The sequence below is a fragment of the Homarus americanus genome, unplaced genomic scaffold (genome assembly GCF_018991925.1).
Source record: "Homarus americanus isolate GMGI-L3 unplaced genomic scaffold, GMGI_Hamer_2.0 scaffold31050, whole genome shotgun sequence".
NCBI classification, from domain to species: domain Eukaryota; kingdom Metazoa; phylum Arthropoda; class Malacostraca; order Decapoda; family Nephropidae; genus Homarus; species Homarus americanus.
The window spans coordinates 103,006-125,033 of record NW_024730958.1 but is presented as its reverse complement, the minus strand read 5'-3'; the positions used below and the strand labels follow the sequence as shown (position 1 = coordinate 125,033).

Here is a 22,028-nt window from a genome sequence, read left to right as displayed (position 1 = left end):
CAGTGCAAGAAGTTAACCAATCAGCACATATGGAAGAGCAAGGTACGGATAAACGGGAGCCCTGGCTCACACTCAGTGCTGTCACATCACTCTGGCAGGTTGTTCCAAGAGTTTACAATTAATTCTCACTCCGTTGATATCCGTTGTGACTCTGCTCTGTGTACAGGGATGATAAGGGAGGAACAGAAACTATTAAATGAATCAAAAGAATAAAGAAATGAAGATACTAAACGTAAGAATCACATTAAACACAGAAAATTTTAATTAAAATTTATTAAAAGGGTAAACCAAAGAAAAACCGACAGCTATAACTAAAGTAAATTATTGCCCTTCCTATTACCACATTTTTATTGACTTCCTTGATTCCTCATTTTACTACTCGTACGTAATTGACTTTCAGTGCAACATATCTTCGTTATCCAGAGTACTTAATATCCTACTCTGATATCAGGAAGAAAGTATCGACATCCACTTTACCCTCAACGTGTGGCTAATAGGTTTACCTTTATCATGCCTTGTACTGTGACCTGTTCCATCCTCCATTCCCTTCCTGGGTCCCAAAGGGGATTGAAGTACCAATTTCCCCTCCCTATGTCACCGACTCACATGAACTCGTCTGTGTCACGAGCATTTTTCTTGTTTACTTGATATAATTACAACATTTATGCCTGATTTGTTCTTTTCTATTGCTAATTGTCTCTTGTTCATTCTTCCTAATTTTCCTTCCAGATCATTGACTTTTTATCTCCCTTACCTTCCTCTTCCCTTACACTTTATACTTTCAGCATGGGACATTTTTCCACACGAGTTCCATCATATCTGGTTGCTTCCCATGTGCACGAAAACCTTTCTGCCCCTCACATTTCTCTACTTCCATGAATAGCTTTTCCAGCTTACAAGCTTAACAGTCCAACAGCAGAATCAAGGTTTTATCATCATAAGACAACCCTTAGAATGAATACCAAGTGAACAACATTTTATAGCCTTCGTGTGGACAGCTTTTATTTTGCTTTGAAGTATACTGTAGATGGAAATAAAACACTATTTATTTTTACATCTTCTATTGAAAACAATTGTACAGTGAGCGAGTCCACTAAGTACAAGTACACTGTGAGTTGTGTGTTGGGTATTATGATGGTGTACATCCAAAGCTTCACACTGTAGCACATTTAGTACCCACATAGTGTGTATGTTGGTGATGAGAGAGAGGGGTGGAGATCAGGTGTGTTGGTGATGAGAGAGAGGGGTGGAAGTCAGGTGTGTTGGTGATGAGAGAGAGGGGTGGAGATCAGGTGTGTTGGTGATGAGAGAGAGGGGTGGAGGTCAGGTGTGTTGGTGATGAGAGAGAGGGGTGGAGGTCAGGTGTGTTGGTGATGAGAGAGGTGGTCAGGTGTGTTGGTGATGAGAGAGGTGGTCAGGTGTGCTGGTGATGAGAGAGGTGGTCAGGTGTGCTGGTGATGAGAGAGGTGGTCAGGTGGGTTGGTGATGAGAAAGGTGGAGGTCAGGTGGGTTGGTGATGAGAGAGGTGGTCAGGTGTGCTGGTGATGAGAGAGGTGGAGGTCAGGTATGTGTTGATGAGAGAGGTGGAGGTCAGGTATGTGTTGATGAGAGTGGTTGTCAGGTGTGCTGGTGATGAGAAATGTCAGGTGTGTTGGTGATGAGAGAGGGGTGGGGATCAGGTTGTCCTCTGAAGGAAAAAGAAGGGCTCGACCTCCTGTTTCTTGTTAACGACACAGCACAACTTTTGATTTTTAAGACCGAGCGACCTGGACACTTGCTGCCATAAGGGACTCTTGATTATAGGTTATATTCTAACTATGTTGGAGATGGAAGTGAGAATATTAACCTTATTTTACTATGTTGATCAGGTGAGGTGTCGTAGGCAAACTGAGAAGCCTCGTTCACACGCATTACCTTGAGACGTAATGCTCGATTCTGTGATACTTATGCTGTATTATAAAATGAAGCCTTAAAGCTGTAAGTGTGGCAATATGTAGAAATCTGGAACTATCTTATCAACACTAGTAATGATCTTCTCCTAACATCTGAACCTTAATGGTGCTTATGTTACTGTAAGAACTGCCATCATTAAAAAAGTATAATTTTAGTGTAAATAATATTAATTATATTTCAGCGTTTCGTCAATAAAAGTTAACAGATTAATTTGGCTAACAGTTAGGTATCTGTAGGATCTATGTTCTCTGTAGAGCGTATCCCCCAGTGTGGTAGTCCGGAGTAGGATGAGGCGAGTAAGGTAAACGGCCCTAGGGGAATGTCTCCCCACCTCCCCCCTGGGCCGGGCGTGTCATCCTGCTCCAGGCTCCTTAGTTATGGATTTATCCATTACATCTTCAAGTCGTATCTTGTCCCCCCTGAGGTACTTTGTGTAGGAGAATCTCGTCTTCATTTCTCCATGTTTTCTTATTCTTTTGAACATGCTGATCATTTACTTTCCACATGTTTGAGTTAGACAAAATATCTACAAGTTGTTGGTCAAACGTAAAACAGTTACCTGGCGGATCAGGGAACTGGAAGATGTTGGATATAACTACGAACGTCTACATTAAGGTGGTGCAGGACAGGGTTATGTGCAAGGGACCTGAAACCTTACTGGCAGAGATCGAGCCTTCTTTTTCGTCAACAATAAAGACTACTGAAGGTGATCTTTGGTGTACGCCAAGGTGACGGTGAGGGTAAATGTTTGCCGTGTAACAAGAACTTTGGAAGGTAGTATGTAGTGATGATATTACATAGGGATAGTTGTCTATACAGGTTAAAGCAAAAACATCATTTCAGCAGAGTAATAGTATCAAGGAAGATAACAGGAGAAGACGATAAAGAGATTCAGGGATTAAGAATGATGTTACAGTAAGAATGATATCACAAGAGAATGTTAAGATGAAGGGAAAGAAGAAGAATAAAAACCGTAATTATGAAATACAAAATTTTTACGTCATAATTTTCGGTTTGCGGCAAATGAAGACATAACGATAACCAAAAATTTCGACCCAATTGAGGGAAAGCTAACAAGTGGAGGAACTTGACCATATATGACACATCAAAATATAAGAAGAGTGTCAGTCAGTAGTGTTGGGTAGGGAGTTGGGGACCGAGGCTGTTCTTGATACACACACACACACTCGGTCGGTCCCATTGCCACAACTCACTTCAAGTCCCTAATAAACACTGCTAAATGTGGACATTAGTGTATAATATATGGTTATACTTGTCACAGTATAGTGGTGAGAGTTTAATGCTAGATGAGACTTCCAAAGAGTTTCAATATCAAGAATTAAAACATGTAATAGTTTGTATATTACCTCTCCCCTTATCCCAATATAATTTACAATAGAAAAATGTAGATTAATTCATAATTACACTAGAAATACTGAATATGGAATCGCTAAGGAAGTAGAAGCTGCAAACACTTTTGTCAACCTATGTCACAAACTGTGTTGGTCAGGCAGTGTATATATACTGTATGCTGTCACTGTGAGGAAGTGATTTTGATATTAAGTTGAATCGGCTGAAGAATTTTCCTTAGTGAATAATATTGTGTTCATTATAAATGGGAAGTCTGCAATGCATGGGTATTAGTATAATGCGTTACACTATGGCAATATATCGGGCATAGTAAAATAGAGACTTTTATTACAAAGCTTATGGAAGGTGTGTGGACAGTAAGGTAACCACATCAGAGTGGAAGGTTAGAAAGTAGGGGGAAGTGATAATAGGAAAGTGACTTAAAACAATAAAGGAAGTTAGTACTTTCCTTTCTTCATAGTTAGCAGGTACTTAGGTCCTTCCTGAGGACAAGTGTACCTCCTGAGGACACATGTACCTCCTAAAGACACATGCACCTCCTGAGGGCACATGTACCTCCTGAGGTCACATGTACCTGAGGACACATGTACCTCCTGAGGTCACATGTACCTCCTGAGGACACATGTACCTCCTGAGAAGAGGTGTTCCTCTTCATGAGAACAAATCGTACCTCTCAAGGAAAGGTTTAACTGAAGCTGTAGTTGATATTATTTTCATGGTTTACAGGTATATATCTCTTAAGGAGAGTGACCCATGGTAAAGTTTTTATAGAGAGAGAGAGAGAGAGAGAGAGAGAGAGAGAGAGAGAGAGAGAGAGAGAGACCATTTTATACATTAACATGGATCACCTTCCAGCAACAATAAACACAGACTTCATCACATACACATGGTAAGTCTTGCTCTACCTGCCCCACCACACTTACAACTTTTCAATCTTATATCTATACAATATATATATACTTTTTTTTTTTAATGCTCACTTACAACTATGATGGGATCCAAGTGGTCAACATGGCCCCACATACAGTACATCTTTAAGTTAACAGTGATTGTCAATAACCTCAAGTGTGAGCACAGGTAAGGATATTGGCTATCAAATACAGTATATTATGTAGGGCATAAGCACATGCACGCACACACACACCCTTAGTTATCTCTTGACATACTAAACACTGACATGCATTTAAGGTTTAATTTATTACTAGTTCGTCATCCTTCACTTCTCTCAAAACTACTTTGTATGTAATGGTGTGGAGCCTCAGTCCTCTCCACAGTATTACAGCTCAAAGTATTTTCCTCAGGTTACTTTACTTTGACAGTGTTTTTATTTATTTTGTTTAATAATTTCCACTTAATATTGTCTTAGTTCTTTACAATCTCATTCAACTTTGACTAGATTAATAGACATATTCTATAATTTCACTTCGTTTCTCTCTGGGATTATCACATTATACAAATAAGACAAACATGATAGGTTTAGGAATGGAGATAATTATACTGTACATGTTGTGTGTTAATTATGCTTACATTAACATTAGTACGCAGCCGTCACCAGGAGTGTAGGCGCCATAAACATACGAAGGATAATATTCTCCTATTTCTTCAGTCTTATAGTTTCTCCACATACATTATTAGGCTGTGTTTGTCGTTCTCCATTACAGCTGTTGGTAGTGTTGCTTCTGGCTTGCAGGGTACAGGTTATCTCATCACCAATTACAGAAATGCATTCGAAACATGCTGATAATATTTCTGGTTGTATGATCTTAGGACAGCTTGATAATTTTTTTTTTTGGGGGGGGGGGCCTTTCTAAAACAAATGCTAAAATTCTAGAAAAACCTTGGAATGACTGAATTGTTGTCTATGTAAATATGAAATAAGTCTTTACATTTCCTGTTTGGTTCACTGCAGACACACACGGTAGCGTCTTTTACTGAAACTTCTGAGTATCTGTGTAATTGCTTTCTATGTACAGTATGTCACACTCATAGCAACACACGATCATGAGTCACTAAGCAACTAGGAATGTTTTCACTGTCAACAAATCCGGGTCTTAGGTGAAGAACCACTCCACTGGTTTAGGGTGGACGAGAGGTATAGATTGAAAGTACCTCATATTTGTCCTCAGCCTTGGAAGTTGTGATTCATTTCTTTGATGGTTCTCTTAGCTAGACACATACAGCTCTTATTTTTTATCCTCTTCACTGTAATTTGTTTTTGTTTCAAGTTATATCATGGAGGCTTCATGCTTCACTTCTTTCAGGTTTTTCCAGGCTTCATATTCATATCCTCCCCAAGTTGTTATCAGTTGTTTCCCCTCCCTTAGATGCCCCTGTTTCCACCACCTATATTCTGGTTCAGTTTTCTGGGGATCCTCATGCTGGGGAACTATTTGTAGAGCCTCTGAGAAATCATGTTACCTATCTACTGAGGAAACATTTCATAATGAGGTGATGTACCCAGAGTACTGCCGAGGTGTGCTACTGAGATCGACACTTCAGAAGGAGGAAATCTTGAAGAACTGACAACCTAACCTGAGAGGTCAAGAGCATCACCCACATCAGCCCGACTAATCATGGAGGTTGTTTCACAGAGCACCACAGAATGTCACACTTATATGTCTACAGAGTTCATTCTTTAAAAAAATAGGGAAATTAATGGATTAAGGAGACTCTTTTCTGTAAGTTCACAGCTCTCTATAGAGGAATACAGTTCATGCTACATGAGAAAGTTGTCTTCTCTAAACTTTTAAACCGGCATCCAAAAGTGTACAGCGTAAAGTGTTTGTGCCACCACAACTGATATGTAAACTTTGCGACACGTTAAGATGCTGTGTCCTTTATTCAGAGGACGTGGACATTCTCTGAAGGGGTGCGCTGGGGCACTAATGATGGGCTTCTAGAGGGGGTGAAGGAAGTGGAGGCTGTCCTAGGCGTGGAGGAGTCTCCTAAGGGTATGCTGGAGTAGCGAGAGGCACGCCAGGAAGTCCCGCTGCAGGAGTGGCCGTGGTGACCGTGGATGTCATGCGGGTGTAATGATCGACCTGACTGGTGTGATCCGTTCCAAGAAGACAGTCGAATAGTCTGAGTCATCTTGCCGTTGGTCAAGGTTCGAGATTCTCCGTAAATACTGTTGTTGCCGTAGGCTGCCGAGTCTAGGGATGCGTCCCTTCCCCTGGCACAAAACAGGAAACCCGAACAAAACATCCTCAAAAACAACTTCCTGAACTTCTGTCCGAAGATACAGTAGATGATGAAGTTAACGGACGAGTTAATGGTGACGAGGAGGTTACTGGACATCGTCAGTTCAGCAATGGTGATGTCCAGAAGCTCCAAGACGTTTATGATGAAGGCAAGAACATTGCAAACGAAGAACACCGTGACGACGACCAGCAACATCACTGCCAGACCAATCTCCTTCCGCTGTAGTCGACTCAGCTGCTGGCGCTCGTGATTGGCTGCCCGGACCTGAAATTACAAGATGTATTTTAATACTTCCATAAAGTATCATTATAAACAGGTAATCAAAAGGCGTAGAAATCAACAGTCGGATTAAGAATTTTCCTGTCGAATTAAATCTATCATAAATACAGCAGTGACCTCAGGTAGATAAATAATATAAGAACTGTTTCCTTAAAGGTTTTAGTACTCATGAGGCATACTGTTACTCACCAATCACACCACAACGAACTAATTTTATATTTAGAATGAAATAAATAAAGTAGGCCTACCGTAATAGATAAAGAAATGCTCACAACCATGCCTACCAACCCTACTGAGGAAACTCTTTTTACTGAGTGTGCGAACTACGTGGGTATAATCCCTCTTGCCTGAGCAGAAGGAACACAATATCTACAATCATCAAATGTAGAGAGAGAGAGAGAGAGAGAGAGAGAGATTTTCAAAGGGGGGACAGGGTAGGATAGAAACGAAGATAGAGAAAAAGAAGGAGTAGAGATAAAAGGAGATAACAGAGAGGGGGAGAAAACGTAAGATTGAATCAGAGAGAGAGAGAGAGAGTGCATCACTAACACAATTGCATGATGAATCTTGGTCGTCAACACCTCACGCAGTATAAGGTGTGACAGTGAGGCAGCCTTGGGAGGAGGACACATGAACCCACCTCTTTATAGATGAAGAAGTTGAAGATCATGAGGCTAAGGAAGGGGACCAGGTACATGACTATCAGGTAAACCCACATGATGTAGATCTCTATGTAGTAAGGGTTCAGACGCAGCGCTGACGGTACCACGATCACAAAGGTCTCGCCGTCTACATTACACTCCTGTTAGGGGCGCAAGAGACACGTTTAGTAAGGTGGAGGTGATTGAGGTAGATTTATGAGGGCGTCCATTTAAAAGAAAGTCAATCATATGCACACACTCAACCAGACGTAAATACACAGAAACACATAAACACTTACGAATAGTTTTATACTTATTTTTTACACTAATAAGCTTAAATGTCCTGAAATACTCCAATACAAGGGTTAAACTTTTACAGTGAGTGCCAAAGTCTACGAGGAAGAATGTAAAGAGGGGTTGCCTCACCTTATTAGACACTTCCCAGAACCTCGGTATGTTGTACAGGATGGAGAACAGAGCTACGCTGATCACGTACACCTTTGCCCGTCCATATGTACAGAGATACCTTGCACGTAGCGGCCGACACACTGCTATGTAACGCTCTACTGTCACCGTCACTGTCAAATATACCGATCCCGTCTGTGCCACTAGCGCCAGAGGGAAGACGAAGGGCGTGACTCTCTGGTAGACGCCCTCAGAGTACCATAACATTGTGTGTGTGTACTCGCAGATCTCCGGCAGACCGAACATAAGCACGGATGTGGTGGTGACGATCATGTCGAAGGAGGTGAGGCCGATTAGACAGCAGTTGATAGACGATCGCATCTTGGGCCTAAAGTGAGAAGACTATAGTGACAAACCACAGGCACAAGGTCACGTGATGTTGATATATGAAAAACAACCTAATCTAACCTCAAAGAATCGGCTGCAAGGATTTCTATATCATCCCCAAAACACATTAAATTATCACCTGTCTAAGGAATTACGGTGAAAAAGAAAATCTCCGCTAATAACTTCAAAGCTGAATATGTAAATACCAATAACTGATACATAATTTACATACGTGGACACAACACAGATAGGAAACTTTAGATACAGTACCTAGACAATATTGTAATGGATATGAGATTGCCTGCCACCCCCAGCAAGCCAACAGTGGTTAACAAGAAACCATACACGATGAACCGCAAAAGCCTGGGTGATGGCGCGGTGGCATTGTAAGTCTCCAAACACATTAAATCACCCACTTCCATCAACGTCTCATTATCCATTATGGAACCCTCGGTACTGAATTCTTCCTCCATGGTCTCCAAGAGGGTAGTGTTGAGAGTCATCTTGGTGGTGGCTGTAGAGTAGAGAGTCTGTCACGGGAAGGAAATAAGTTAATAGAGATAACAGGTTTTACAGTTTTTTCTCCATCCAACCTAATGCTCTCAATCTTCTTCAAAACTAAATCAATAACATCAATATCTTCCTCAAAACTACATAACTTCAATATCTTCCTCAAAACTACATCAAAACAACATCAATAACGTTTACTCTCTGGGGCCAGGCACTCTGTAACCTAAAGGAATTTATCGCCATTGTGTGAACATAAAGCGAGCACAGATGGCCAAGCTGCTCATAGTGTACTAGTGCCGTGTGTCAGAAGGGGCCTCGCAACACGCTAAGCAATATGTCACTGAGCTGTACTAGTGTGTGTGTGTGTGTGTGTGTGTGGATAACAAGGATGAAAGTGGTGGTGCAAATGGTGTCAGGTGGTGAGAGGTGTTGGTGTAGGTGAAGTGAGATGGGAGAGAGGACTGGTGTTAGTGGTGGTGTAGGTGAAGGAGAGAGAAGAACTGGTGTAGGTGAGGTGAGTTAAGAGAGAAGGACTGGTGGAGTTAAGGTGAGGCAAGGGAGAAGGACTGGTGGAGGTGAGGTGAGGGACAGAGAAGGACTAGTGTAGGTGAGGTAAGAGAGAAGGACTGGTGTAGGTGAGGTGACGTGACATGAGGTGAAGTGAGGTGATAGTATAGAATAGAATATACTTATAAACTTGTGTGAGACAGGTAGATAAATAAAAACTAACAGATTGATAGACAGGTAAATGGATTGACATATGGATAGAAGATAGATAGACCGATTGATAAACAGATAGACAGAGAGAAAACAAAATAAATACATGAAAAGACAGAATATTACCTGATGAAAATACTCGCATGTAAGAAATATTCCCTTCACTCTGTCACTAATCAAAGCTGAAACTTTATCTGACATTTGAACTCTGAAACTTTTAAACCATCCGAATGACCTTTAACCCAGTGACCCTTAACTCTGTGACCTTTGACCTTGTGACCTCTGACTGTTGACCCTTTGACCTTGTGATGTCTTAAATGCTGTATATATACATTAAGTTAACTATGGTATTCAACTCTGACGCAAAAAAGGGAATTTAATACGTACCGTCAAAACAAAAGAGACTCCATAGGTAGACTGCCAATAGGATCTAAGACTCTCTCTGGCTCATCACTCTGGAAAATAAGAGAAGAGTCAGTCATTTAGGCATAAGTACAGTCCCTCTTCACTAGTGTGTTTACAGGGGCTCGTCATATAGCCTAGGTACAGTCCCCTTCACTGGTGCGTTTACAGGGGTACAGTCCCCTTCACTAGTGCGTTTACAGGGGCTCGTCTTATAGCCTAGGTACAGTCCCCTTCACTAGTGCGTTTACATGGACTTCCACACTGCACCAAACCTGAGGAGCCCCTATAAACGCACTAGTGAAGAGGACTGTACAATAACAAATTCCATAAACAGCATCAGATTTTTTTTAAATTTATATAATCAATGAGCTGTTGTCAGTCATTATATTATGCAAGGAATTTTATGAGAATGATAATGAAGGTTTTATGTATACAGTGGTCCCGGTTGAGTTTTTTATGAGCCAACTTCAACATGTTTTCGCTTGCATTTGGCGGTCCACCAGCTGTGGTATTAGTCCACCAATACAGTCATCGGTTTTAGGGCTTACATTCCTTACTATTTTAGTAAATATCAAGAAGTTTATACTATTCAATAATTTTAAAAGTTTAATATTAACTTTTTTAGTCATTTTAACAATTATTGAACATAATTGAAGGTAAAGAAACTATATTCTGGCGTGCCATCCAGCCTGTTAACACACCAGACAGGCGTTAGTCTCTCTCTGTTTTCAGTGGAGGTAACATCTTGCTTGAGACTCTCTTCAACTAAATGCTTTTTTCTGTGTTTCCAAGCAAATTATTGGTCATTTTGAAAAATTATTTACATATTGACAATATATAATGCAGTGCAGTGTTGATTTAAAGAAAATAATCTTGAAATACACCAAGAGAACTAAAATTTTATGGGTGAAATGGTGCCATGGGGTGACTTCTCTTCCACCCCAATGCCTTCTCTTCTTCCTTCTCCTCCACCCCCATTCTAATTTCCATCATCATCATCATTATCCAGGAGCCTTCTACATACACACCTCAAAGTAAGTGTACTTTTCTACCTTTTTTGTTGAATTTAGGCAATTTTCGGTGAGCTGGAACCAATTACCCAAAATCCCATTGAAACAATGGTTTCGGTTAACGAGTTTTTCGGTTAACGAGCAACCTGCTGGAACGGATTGTGCTCGTTAACCGAGGGACCACTGTAGTTAAAGATGAATGTATAAGGCACACACACTTGTATACGTACATATAGATAAAAACATACACGCTGAACCAAAACACACACACACACACACACACTGTATCACTAGCCTAACAGATAAAAACTTTTCTCATAACCTCCATATACTCTGGGGTCCCTAACCTCCCTACCACTGAAGAGGACCACCAATATCCTAATATCAACCAATCCACCAACTTATGATTTATCTCAGATCCAGTTGACGTTCTCTTTCATCCACTGGTCATATAGGGTCCTGTTGTACTGTCCACCCCTCCTCCCCCTCATTTCCTTCCATCTCTCCCTCACCCTGCTGCCCCCTCCCTCCCTACTTTCCTCCCCCTTCCTTACTCCCTCCCTCCTTCACCCCACCGCAACTCCTCCCTGACGCTCTCACGACTGGCATTTCAATTTCCTTGGATCTTTCGTTATATCTCTTAAAGTGGACTGAGTAACCATCATCCAATCGGTTCTTTGACTGTCCTTCCGCGTTTTGTATTAATAAAATATGCAAGACAGGTTTTACATATTCACTTGTAAACTTTGGTACAACTACATAATGTAGAATTGGTTACAGTCTGTTGTTATTAATCTTGTCTACTGTTTTTAGATTCGTCTTGATAAATGTTTGAAAAAGAATCCACAATCGTATGTATGTACGTACCATTAACATCACAAACAGGAATTTCTCATCATTAGCTTTATTTTACCTTATTACACACTACCAACACTTAAAAAAATATTCTTACTTCTTTTTTTTTACCAAAGGGGAATTATGTAGGGGATCTGGCAACAGTGGGGAAGGGGATACAGACTCAATGAATAAAACAAAAATATCTCCACTGTGAAATAAACACTAGTAGCTGGTGAAAATATGCGTGTTTCATGTCTTAGTCTTATCCTGGAAGACCTTGGTGTGAGAGAGATGATATGTATAAAATTTCTCTTCTGGAATGAAAAATTTTACGATTAGAATTTATCTTTTTTGGGGGGTTTAGTCTTGTGTCTTAATTGATTTATATTTTTTTCCTGTTTGTTTATTGTCTGTGGGCATGTGTGTTCTTTGTCTGTCTGTCTGTTGTTTCTTTACCAATATGCACCTCAGAAACAACTAATATTCACCATTCACTTGACCTTATTAAACTTCAATTCCAATATGCCTTCGTCTAGACCCACACCAAAGGTAAGGCTAGGTTATTAAAATGGCTAGAACAACTTATTATACATTAACACAGGATTTTAAGTGGTTTAAGGATATACTTCTACGATAGCTGATTCGGGAGGTTAGCTTAATTTAGTTATGTGATTCTAGGGTTAGTTTCGTAAGTTGCTATGTGAGTCTGGGGTTAGTTTCGTAAGATATGTGATTCAAGTGATTTAGACACTGGTTTAATTAAGGCTAACTCTACTTAATTACCTATACTATTATATTATGATTAGCTTTACAAATCATCAATAGTTCTCGGCGCTGGGAATCATTCATTGTATTGATTATAAAATTGACCACGAAAACCCTGTCAAGTTGGAGCCTCAGGAAATCCGAAGCGACTTGTCAAATGCACGTGGCCAGCCTCCCACACACTACGTAAGCTGTCGAATACATTATGGAAAGTGGGGTTTCATTTTCAGACTAATATCCTTCGCACTATTTTTGGCACCCAGTGTTATTATTGAATTAAGAGAGTGGAATTTTTTTACGTCTTTTGTTTCCTTGTTGGTTGTCGTGCTCTCAATTATTATTTACAAGTTTCAAGATATTTCCAAAAAGTAGATAGTTTTTCTATATAGATAACTAAAGAGGAAGCTAAGAAATGAAAGAAAAAAGGATTAGTTTACGCATTCAGACGCTGGGTAAGGTACTGTGTGTGTGTGTGTGTGTGTGTGTGTGTGTGTGTGTGTGTGTGTGTGTGTGTGTACAATTCCTACAATGTGGAGTGACATAATATGACCTAAGCTGTTGCGTCGCCAGGGATCAATCAATCACTCAATCAATCAACAATGTAGAATCGTTTTAACAAATTTCTTTTCAAGGTTTAACACATGATGTGGTGTGTATGTGATGTGAAGTGATGTGATGTGAGAAACACGTACATTACAGTTAGGTAACATTCAGGTGCTGACTGGGGGAGGGGGGAGGGTGTGAGGAGAGGGGAGAGTGGGGGCAGGGGTTAAGGAGAGGGGAGGGGGGTGAGGAGAGGGTGTGAGTGGGGGAGGGGAGAGGTTGGGGGTGGTGTGTGTGATACATACTCTTTATTTCCGGCTTGGAGAGAGTAATCATTTTTTTTCTCGACTGCTACAAGATTTATATACGGGTTACACAAGACTTATCTCACGTGTTATGGAAGGCATTGTCTCTATTTACATTAAGTTGAACACGCGATATTCCCCCAGACAAAATTTATTCACCTGGTCAATTCCCCTCACAGGTAGAGAAATTTACCTTAATGCAACAGTGATAAGTGAAAACAATGATTTATTTACCAAATTTACCGTAAAAAAACAAAAACAGTATTCAAAGAGTTCCGTTTTTGTTAATAGTTACAATATTTCACACTAATGGAAGTTTAAAGGTCGGTGGTGTGGTCATTAAGGTGAGCTCTACGATACAGGTGGACGGAATTACAGGTGAGATAATTACCCCAGGATAGGTGTTTCGACATAAGGCTCGGGATTGGACCAAGGACTCTTAGAGCAGAATCCAAGTACTCTATAACTATTCGGCCACTGCGTCCCTATTCTACGTCACTGGCTAGGCTACACACGTCATTGCCCACACTACACACGTCATTGTCTAGGCTATACACGTCATTGCCCACACTATACACGTCATTGCCCACACTACACACGTCATTGCCCTCTAGTTCACCGTAAATCAACCATTAGTCACCTGCCGGATATATAGCCACCAACTTCACAAGATCGATAGAATAAACAAAATAGAAAATTAATGAAGCTTGTGTGAGTCTTATGGTTAGGTTAGTTTAGTTTAGTTTAGAAGAGGTGAAGGAACTGCTTATACAGTAGGAGTCTTGAGTAATTTATATACGGTATAGAGTAATTATATACGGTAGAGTAATTATATACGGTAGAGTAATTATATACGGTAGAGTAATATACGGTAGAGTAATTATATACGGTAGAGTAATTACAGTATATACGGTATAGAGTCATACAGTTTATAGATATTCGGTAAATTAAAAGTTAGATAATGTGGTATAGACTCTAGCTTATATTAGAACAAAAAAAATATAAAGTGTATGATGCGTCAGGAAGTATAAGTACAAAAATACACTTATCAACTCAAAATACACTTATACACATAAATTGACTGATAAAAATACGCATATATGAACTCACAATTAGTTATACAAATCACCAAACATACATAAGACACACATTAACATACATACATACATACATACATACACACACTGAACTAACCCATCACGCGACTATTATATTCCATGATCCTCACAGAAACTAAGAAGTCAGTAGATTCCCCAACATATGAAGGCGAGGTATGTGGTCGTGTCCTCATAACATATCGGCCACATTATTGACCCCTGGCCCTCAACATGACCTCTCACACCTGATCACATTTTCTTATTAATTCGCAAGAGGATAATCAAGGATATCTCTCTCTCTCTCTCTCTCTCTCTCTCTCTCTCTCTCTCTCTGAGATACACATTACTAAAGCGCCTTGACCTCTATGTCCAGAATCTACAAGATAAACTAGGAGAGGGGGAAGTGGGAGAGTGGAAGGAGTGGGGAGCGATGGAGTGGGAGAGGGGAGGAACTGAGTGGGCTGTGGTGGAATGGAGAGGGGTGGAGGAGGAGAGAAAGGCGATGACAAGGAAAAAAGAAAATAGAAATAGCTTGAGAGAGGGAAAGGCTGGCAGACGCGTCGCAGGAAATGGATATCGAAAGGAAATAGAGAATTGAAGAAGAAAAAAAAGGACAGAAAAAAGAGAAGAGAAGAGAGAGAGAGAGAGAGAGAGAGAGAGAGAGAGAGAATACTTTATCAGACAAGGTAACCAAACGATAATTTTTTTCGTTATCTACTTTGAGTAATAAATAAAATACGAAATAAAATGAAAAAAAAAAAGATTATCAGAAATGGAAATAAAGTTTGAAGTTATAATGATTTTTCTGGTCAATAATACTTTGTATATATTTTTGTTAATGTTGTTGTTAGAGTAATATATTTTTTTTAGTTGTTTATTGAAGGATTGAACGCGTGATTTAGTTAATTAAATTTTGTTTACAATTAACGTCATTTATATCTGATGGAACAGGTGATTAATTATATCAGACAGGTAAGAGAAGAGACGTATGGGGAAAATTAATTACAGTAGGTTATATTATTATTAATATGATATTTCATAGAGATTTTGCTACATGGATATCTCTCTCTCTCTCCCATGTCCTTCTCAAATTAAATTAAACAAATCCTTAAAACAAAATAAACTGAATTCCTTTGAAACCTGACTTAACTAAACATTACAGAAATTCGTACTAACAGGTGTAACAGATGAACAAAAGGTATTATATAGAAGTGTTATTGAGAGCTTAAAATAACACCGACCTGTAAATAGCGTTGAGGTATAGTGATAAAAAGGCCGATAGAGTATATGACACCAGAGAGACGATACACGTTGGGAACTTGTTGGTCTCATATAGGTTCATAAGGGTCAGTGACGTCGCCAAGAGGATATTATCTCGTTACGACACAATGTCTGACATGAAGAAATCCTCGACTCATTTCTCTAGGGGACTCAAGGGAGGTAATTGATGACGGCAGGGGAAAAAGAGCGTGGTGGTGAGGGAAAATGTTGTGGTAGAAAAATGCTTCATGCGTGTGTGTGTGTGTGTGTGTGTGTGTTCAGCTTGAATCATTAAGCAATCCACAAACGACCTTAAAACGTCTCGGATTAAATGTGTGTTTTAACAGCCGTATTACCCCGAGTTTCCTCCAAGAGCCGGATGTATTGCCCAGAGTTTTCCCCCAAGAGCCGGATATAACTCTGTGTAGATATGTGGGTTTCCGGGTCAGTGACAACTGCTGAAAAACTCTCCTCAAATGTGACTTATTCCTTGTGCCTCATTGGTTGCCTTGTATCACGTAGGTCCTACCCCTCCTTCCCCCATTGGCTGCCTTATGTCATGTAGGTTCACCCCCCTCCCCCCATTGGCTGCCTTGTGTCATGTAGGTTCACCCCCTCCTCCCCCTATTGGCTGCCTTGTGTCACGTAAGTCCTCTCCCCCCATTGGCTGCCTTGTGTCATGTAGGTTCACCCCCTCCTCCCCCTATTGGCTGCCTTGTGTCACGTAAGTCCTCATCCATTGGCTGCCTTGTAATGAGGGGGATTCTTCACTTTCACTTGGTATATTATATTCGTAGGGGGAATTTTCTAAACCAATTCTAAGTACAGATATTTATTATTCACTCAATGACACAGACACATTAATAGAACATTACAGTCAGTTCTGCTATAACGCGATAGTAGTGTTCTTGTAAAACATCGTGTTATAGAAATTCGTGTAATAGAAATATCAGGGCTTATGGAGAAAATAGGGTTAGGTGCAGATTACTCGAAATCGAAAAAAATTCGTAGTTAGCCTAACACAAAGGATAGCACAGTCTAAATAAATGTTACATTCATATCTAACAATGAAATCATACAATAAATGTAACACTTTACCTTGAAAAAATATGAATATAACTTGATGGGGAGAAGGGTGATTTTGAGGTTGATAACATCGAGCTTCTCTTCAAGGGTTATAGCCTTTCTTTTACGATCATCACCGGGAATGCGATCACCAGAACGCTTCTTGGAGATATTCTTCTTTACCATATTCACAGTTAATACCACAAAATTGGAGAAATAGTAAGCAAAAATCGCGTTACAGCAAACAAGCGTTCGCGTTATACAAATATCGTTCCTCTATTCATAAATCACGTTAGAGCCAATTCGCGTTGTCAAAACACGCGTTATAGCAGAACTCACTGTATATCGAAGTTACTAGAACATTATATTTACGGTACTAAACACTGACTCTCGGACACAAACATGAAACGGATACACTTCCCACCGTAAGTAACTCACCTTATGGATCGCTCTGACAATGACTCACGTGTGACCTGAGGGAGGCCCAGCAGGTGCTGTTGAAGGGAGTGCTGGACTACCGCTCTTGCCTCGTAAGCGAGATGTCACAGGTTCGATTCCTGGGCCGGTGGAAAAGTTGTTTGGACATACTTCCTTGCCCCAATTGGTCCCTGTTCACCTAGCAGTAAAGTAGGTACCTGTTGTAAATTGAAAGTTGCGAATTCATATTCAGGGAGTTGTTGGAGCTTCTAATAACTTGATGACAAAAACGATTGACTCTTCAGGCTTCTACGCCCTTGACTCATGAGACATAAAGGCAAGCATGAACTTAGCATGCTTCCCTGTTGGGCGCTGTAAACGCTTCTGCGCTTCACCTTACACAAGGATGTAGGGGAGTGCCCAATAAAAAAAATGTCTCCTGTGGGAGACTCTGCTAGCTGGAGACGCGGTGCTGGGGAGGGAAGTCTCCCCAACCTCGACTAGAAAAGAGCATGACTCCATCTTCTGTCTTCAGTGATGTGAAAGTAATGCTAGTAGAGTCTTTATATTGGAGGAGAGTCGTCAGATGACCTCTCCTAATTAATATTAAACTGGTTAGATCTGGACAGCTGTGTTTGCCCAGGTGCGTGGTCATGTCGCCGGTCAGTAATGCTTCCTAATTATTACCACCCGGGTGTGTCTTGGCTGAGTGTGATTTATTTAACATGGTCATGTCACCGGGTTAAGCTAATCGCGTGGCGGTGAGGACTCTGGGTCAATGTGACTGACCTCTCTTGGGTCAGGCACTGACTCAGGTCTGGACAGTTTGTCCAGGTGTAGTTTCTTGAGTAACACGGGTTAACTCAGGTACCTCTCCTGGGTCAGGTCTTCATCTCACTGTAGGGTGTGTCAACCTACATGGGTTACCACTAGGGCATCTACTTAATTTTTATCATTTTTCACAGAAGAAATTCACGAGGAAATTCCAGAGGTGGAACTGATATTTAGGGGAAACGAAGAAGAGAAATTAAAGAATATCACTATCAGAAAAGAGGATGCTCTTAAAAAGATAAATAAACTAAAGAAAACAAAATCCCCAGGGCCGGATGAAATTTTCCCTCGAGTCTTGAAAGAGTGTAGGGAACAGATTAGCGGACCCCTCGTAAATTTATTTACAAAATCATTAGACACGGGAATTGTGCCAGACTTGTGGAAACAGGCAAATGTAGTACCCATATTAAAAAAGGAGACAGAGCATCAGCGTCGAACTACCGGCCGATTAGTTTGACGTCAGTAGTGGGGAAATTTCTTGAATCAATTACAGCAAATAGCATTCGATCGCATTTAGAGAAAAGCAAATTAATCTACGATTCTCAACATGGGTTTACAATGGGAAAATCTTGTCTAACAAATCTGCTGATGTTTTTTAGGAAAGTCTTCGAGGTAGTAGATAATGACGGTAATAACGATATTATTTACTTGGACTTTAGCAAAGCGTTTGACACAGTACCAAATCAGAGGCTTCTTAGAAAAATTAAGGCTCATGGTATCGAGGGGAAAGTTTTAAATTGGATAAAATCATGGCTCACCGATAGAACACAGAGGGTCAGTGTAGATGGTGTAAAATCTGAGTGGGGCTGTGTAACCAGTGGGGTTCCCCAGAGGTCAGTACTGGGCCCACTCTTGTTCATAATCTATATAAACGGTCTAGTTACTGGGATCAGCAGTGACATAAGCAAGTTTGCGTATGACACCAAAATAGGGCGGCAGATTAATTCAGGGCAGGATGCAAATGCACTACAGGAGGATTTAAATAAACTGCAGGAGTGGTCAGAGAAATGGCAAATGAAATTCAATACCAGCAAGTGCAGCGTACTTAATACTGGAAGAACAAATACTGTCAACGTATACGGCCTTAACAACATCAACCTAGAGAGGTCGACTTGTGAAAGAGACCTAGGGGTATTTGTAAGCCTGGACCTACGGCCTAGAAAACAGTGCGTTAATGTTCGAAATAAGGCAAACAGAGTACTGTATTAGGTTTTATATCTATAAGTGTAAGTAATAAGAGTGCAGAGGTCTTATTGCAACTATATCTTGCGTTAGTCAGGCCACACCTCGATTATGCGGTTCAGTTCTGGTGCCCTTATTATAGAATGGATATCAATTCACTGGAGTCGGTGCAGCGAAGAATGACGAATATGATTCCGGGACTTAGAAACTTTCCATATCAAGATAGGTTAAAGAAACTAAACTTGCATGCCCTAGAAAAACGAAGAGTGCGGGGAGATATGACAGAAGTATTTAAGTAGGTGAAAGGAATCAATAAAGTTCTTATAATAACCGAGCAGGATAGGACTCGTAGCGACGGATTTAAGTTGGATAAGTCTAGGTTTAGGAGGGAGATAGGAAGGAACTGGTTCACAAATAGGGTGGTGGACGAGTGGAACAAGCTTAGCAACTTTGTAGTAAGTGCTGGAACGCTGGGGAGTTTTAAAAGGAGGCTGGATAGATTCATGGATGATAGAGAGTGGTAATAACTCTCGACAGGAGCTGCCATGCACAGGCCAACCGGCCTATTGCAGACTCCTTATTTTCTTATGTTATATATGCTGTTCTTCTCTGGGCTGTAAGCTATGGTCTGATAAACAATCATTACAGCCTTGTGTCACGTAACTTCTCCCCATTGGATGCCTTGTGTCACGTAGGTCCACCCTTCCTCCCCCATTGGCTGCCTTGTGTCACGTAGGTCCTTCCTCCATTGGCTGCCTTGTGTCACGTAGGTCGTTCCCCCATTGGCTGCCTTGTGTCACGTAGAACCTAACCCCCCACCCCCTCTTCCTTCCATTGGTTGATTTCTGTCTGTCTCAATACTTTTTTCCCACTCCTACAATTCTCCTCCTTTCTTTCCCTTACATTTTTCTTCACCCGCTCTATATTTTTTCTTACACTCTCTCTTCCTTCTTACTATCATTCTCTTCCTCTCTCTCTCTCTCCTCCCGTTTATTATTTGTCTGTCTCTAGTTTTGTTTGCCACTCCATACTTCTACTCTTACCTCACCTGTTATACACCTCGTTAACAGGTACACAACTCACCTGGTGGGTTAAGGTGGCGGTACAGTGGGTCAGGTTACCTCACGGCCTATCACGCTCCGGCCTGGCCTCACGTCCCTCCCCAGCTTCTGAAATAAACATTAAAAATCCACGTGAATGAGGGTCAGTGTAAATAAACATACAAACATAAAACAAAACAACAATAATATTAGTCTCTGGAAATTAGTTTGATGACGGGAGTAAGTTTATGTTTAGTTCATATTAGAAGCTTAGAAGAGTAGCAATGTTTATTTAAAAAATATTCATGGGTAACTTAGAGCCTTAATCTCCCCCCACAATTCTATCCCCCCCACCATAATCCCCCTCCCCCCCTCACCACAACCCCTCATCCCTCTAGTGGTAAGATTAGTTCAATTCCAAGTTATCACGTGTTGACAGTGACTTGTAACAGTGGTTTTCCCCCGCCTCACTCAGTCTATCCCTGACTTTCTTCCCTAACATTATACAGTAATGTAACAAAAGTATATTTAATCGTTATTTCCAGTTTCATATGTGTTTATATCTCGCAACTACAGAAACAAGACCAATACATGTTTGTACACTTTATTAGGTCACTTAACCACCGTACATTGTCCTAAAGTGTAAGAACAGATACCTCTTTTGACCTTTGACCTTTGTTGAGATAATTAATGCTATTCGCGAAGGTGTGGCTACTTTTGTGGTCATCCAAAACTTCAGTAAAAATGAATCAGTTTATTTTCACAACCTATGCATAAGGTAGTGTTGAAAAGGGAGTCAATAACTGAATTGGTAAGACAAGGTAAAACAAGATAAAAGTCTCCTGAAAGTTATGGAAATTGCACCGTGGAATATAATTGCAAGTCGCGCCGAGGGAAAGTTTTGCACGAGCGAACACTTTCAAGGAGCAGCAGCGAGGGAGAGGAATTAGTTTGCCCGTGAAGTGTTTCCTAAGAGATAAGGTCCGCTTCAGGGTCATGCAACGCGGGAACCATGAGATAAGGTCCGCTTCAGGGTTATGCAACGCGGGAACCATGAGATAAGGGACTTTGGAGGTCTTGGTCAATATAATTAAGAAGTATAGCAGTAGGTTAGGTTAGGTTAGGTAAGGTTGTAATGATACAACACTGACAATTTGGATGGCAGCAGATAACGATACAAAACCAGCTGGCAACTGCTATTACTCACCACGAACATCAACAAGACACGTCACTTCACACACCAGTTCAACAACATACACACACACACACAGAGCATCATGAAGACTCCTACACAGCCTGGCACAGCACTTGAGTCTATTGTTGTTTATTAACCACGTCAACACCCCATAAACTGCACCTCAAAGACCCTCCCTGTTACAAGAGGTTACAAAAAGTTGGGGCGGAAGAAATTACATAATGTTACTCGAGGAAAAAAAGATCTGGAGGAATGTGATGTTGAAAGTAACAGAAATGTGTGAAAAAAATGTTGGATGTGGATGCTCTTGAGGGTATATGTGATGTTGGTTAAGGTGTGGTTATTAAAAGGCGTTTTTGTTGTAAAGGAGGTAGGCGTGGTGACAAGGGGAAGGAGGGGAGAGGAGAAGGAGGAAGGGATGAGAGGAAGGAAGAGGGGGTAGCTGAAGGAGGAAGAGCAGGTGGGAGGAGGAGGAGGAGGGGGCGACAGAAGGTGAAGACTGATGACGTACAGTAGCTTAAACCCCGAGACCTAACGTACTGACTAGACTGGTTATGTAAGTGACGAAGGAGGGGAGTGAGTGGTTGCAGAAGACACTCGGTAACAGTAGAC

The 22,028-nt window shown here is 40.8% G+C and overlaps 1 protein-coding gene and 1 long non-coding RNA gene across 4 annotated transcripts in view; one reads left to right on the top strand and one right to left on the bottom strand.

Annotated features, from left to right (window-relative positions):
• The first annotated feature begins 1,995 nt into the window (after positions 1 to 1,995).
• Positions 1,996 to 4,144, top strand: LOC121867404. Its single transcript, XR_006089148.1, has 2 exons — positions 1,996 to 3,887; positions 3,923 to 4,144. It is a non-coding gene; the product is annotated as an uncharacterized LOC121867404 (long non-coding RNA).
• Positions 4,120 to 22,028, bottom strand: part of LOC121867403 (FMRFamide receptor-like) — a 114,058-nt gene continuing 96,149 nt past the window's right edge. For all 3 annotated transcript variants that reach the window (XM_042367316.1, XM_042367318.1, XM_042367317.1), the window contains 6 exons: positions 20,265 to 20,350; positions 9,852 to 9,919; positions 8,508 to 8,767; positions 7,872 to 8,238; positions 7,445 to 7,606; positions 4,120 to 6,789 (listed from right to left, as the gene is read on the bottom strand). In XM_042367316.1, coding sequence (XP_042223250.1) covers positions 6,166 to 6,789; positions 7,445 to 7,606; positions 7,872 to 8,238; positions 8,508 to 8,740 — 1,386 coding nt within the window. In that variant the 5' untranslated portion in view covers positions 8,741 to 8,767; positions 9,852 to 9,919; positions 20,265 to 20,350 and the 3' untranslated portion in view covers positions 4,120 to 6,165. The remainder of the gene's footprint in view (positions 6,790 to 7,444; positions 7,607 to 7,871; positions 8,239 to 8,507; positions 8,768 to 9,851; positions 9,920 to 20,264; positions 20,351 to 22,028) is intronic.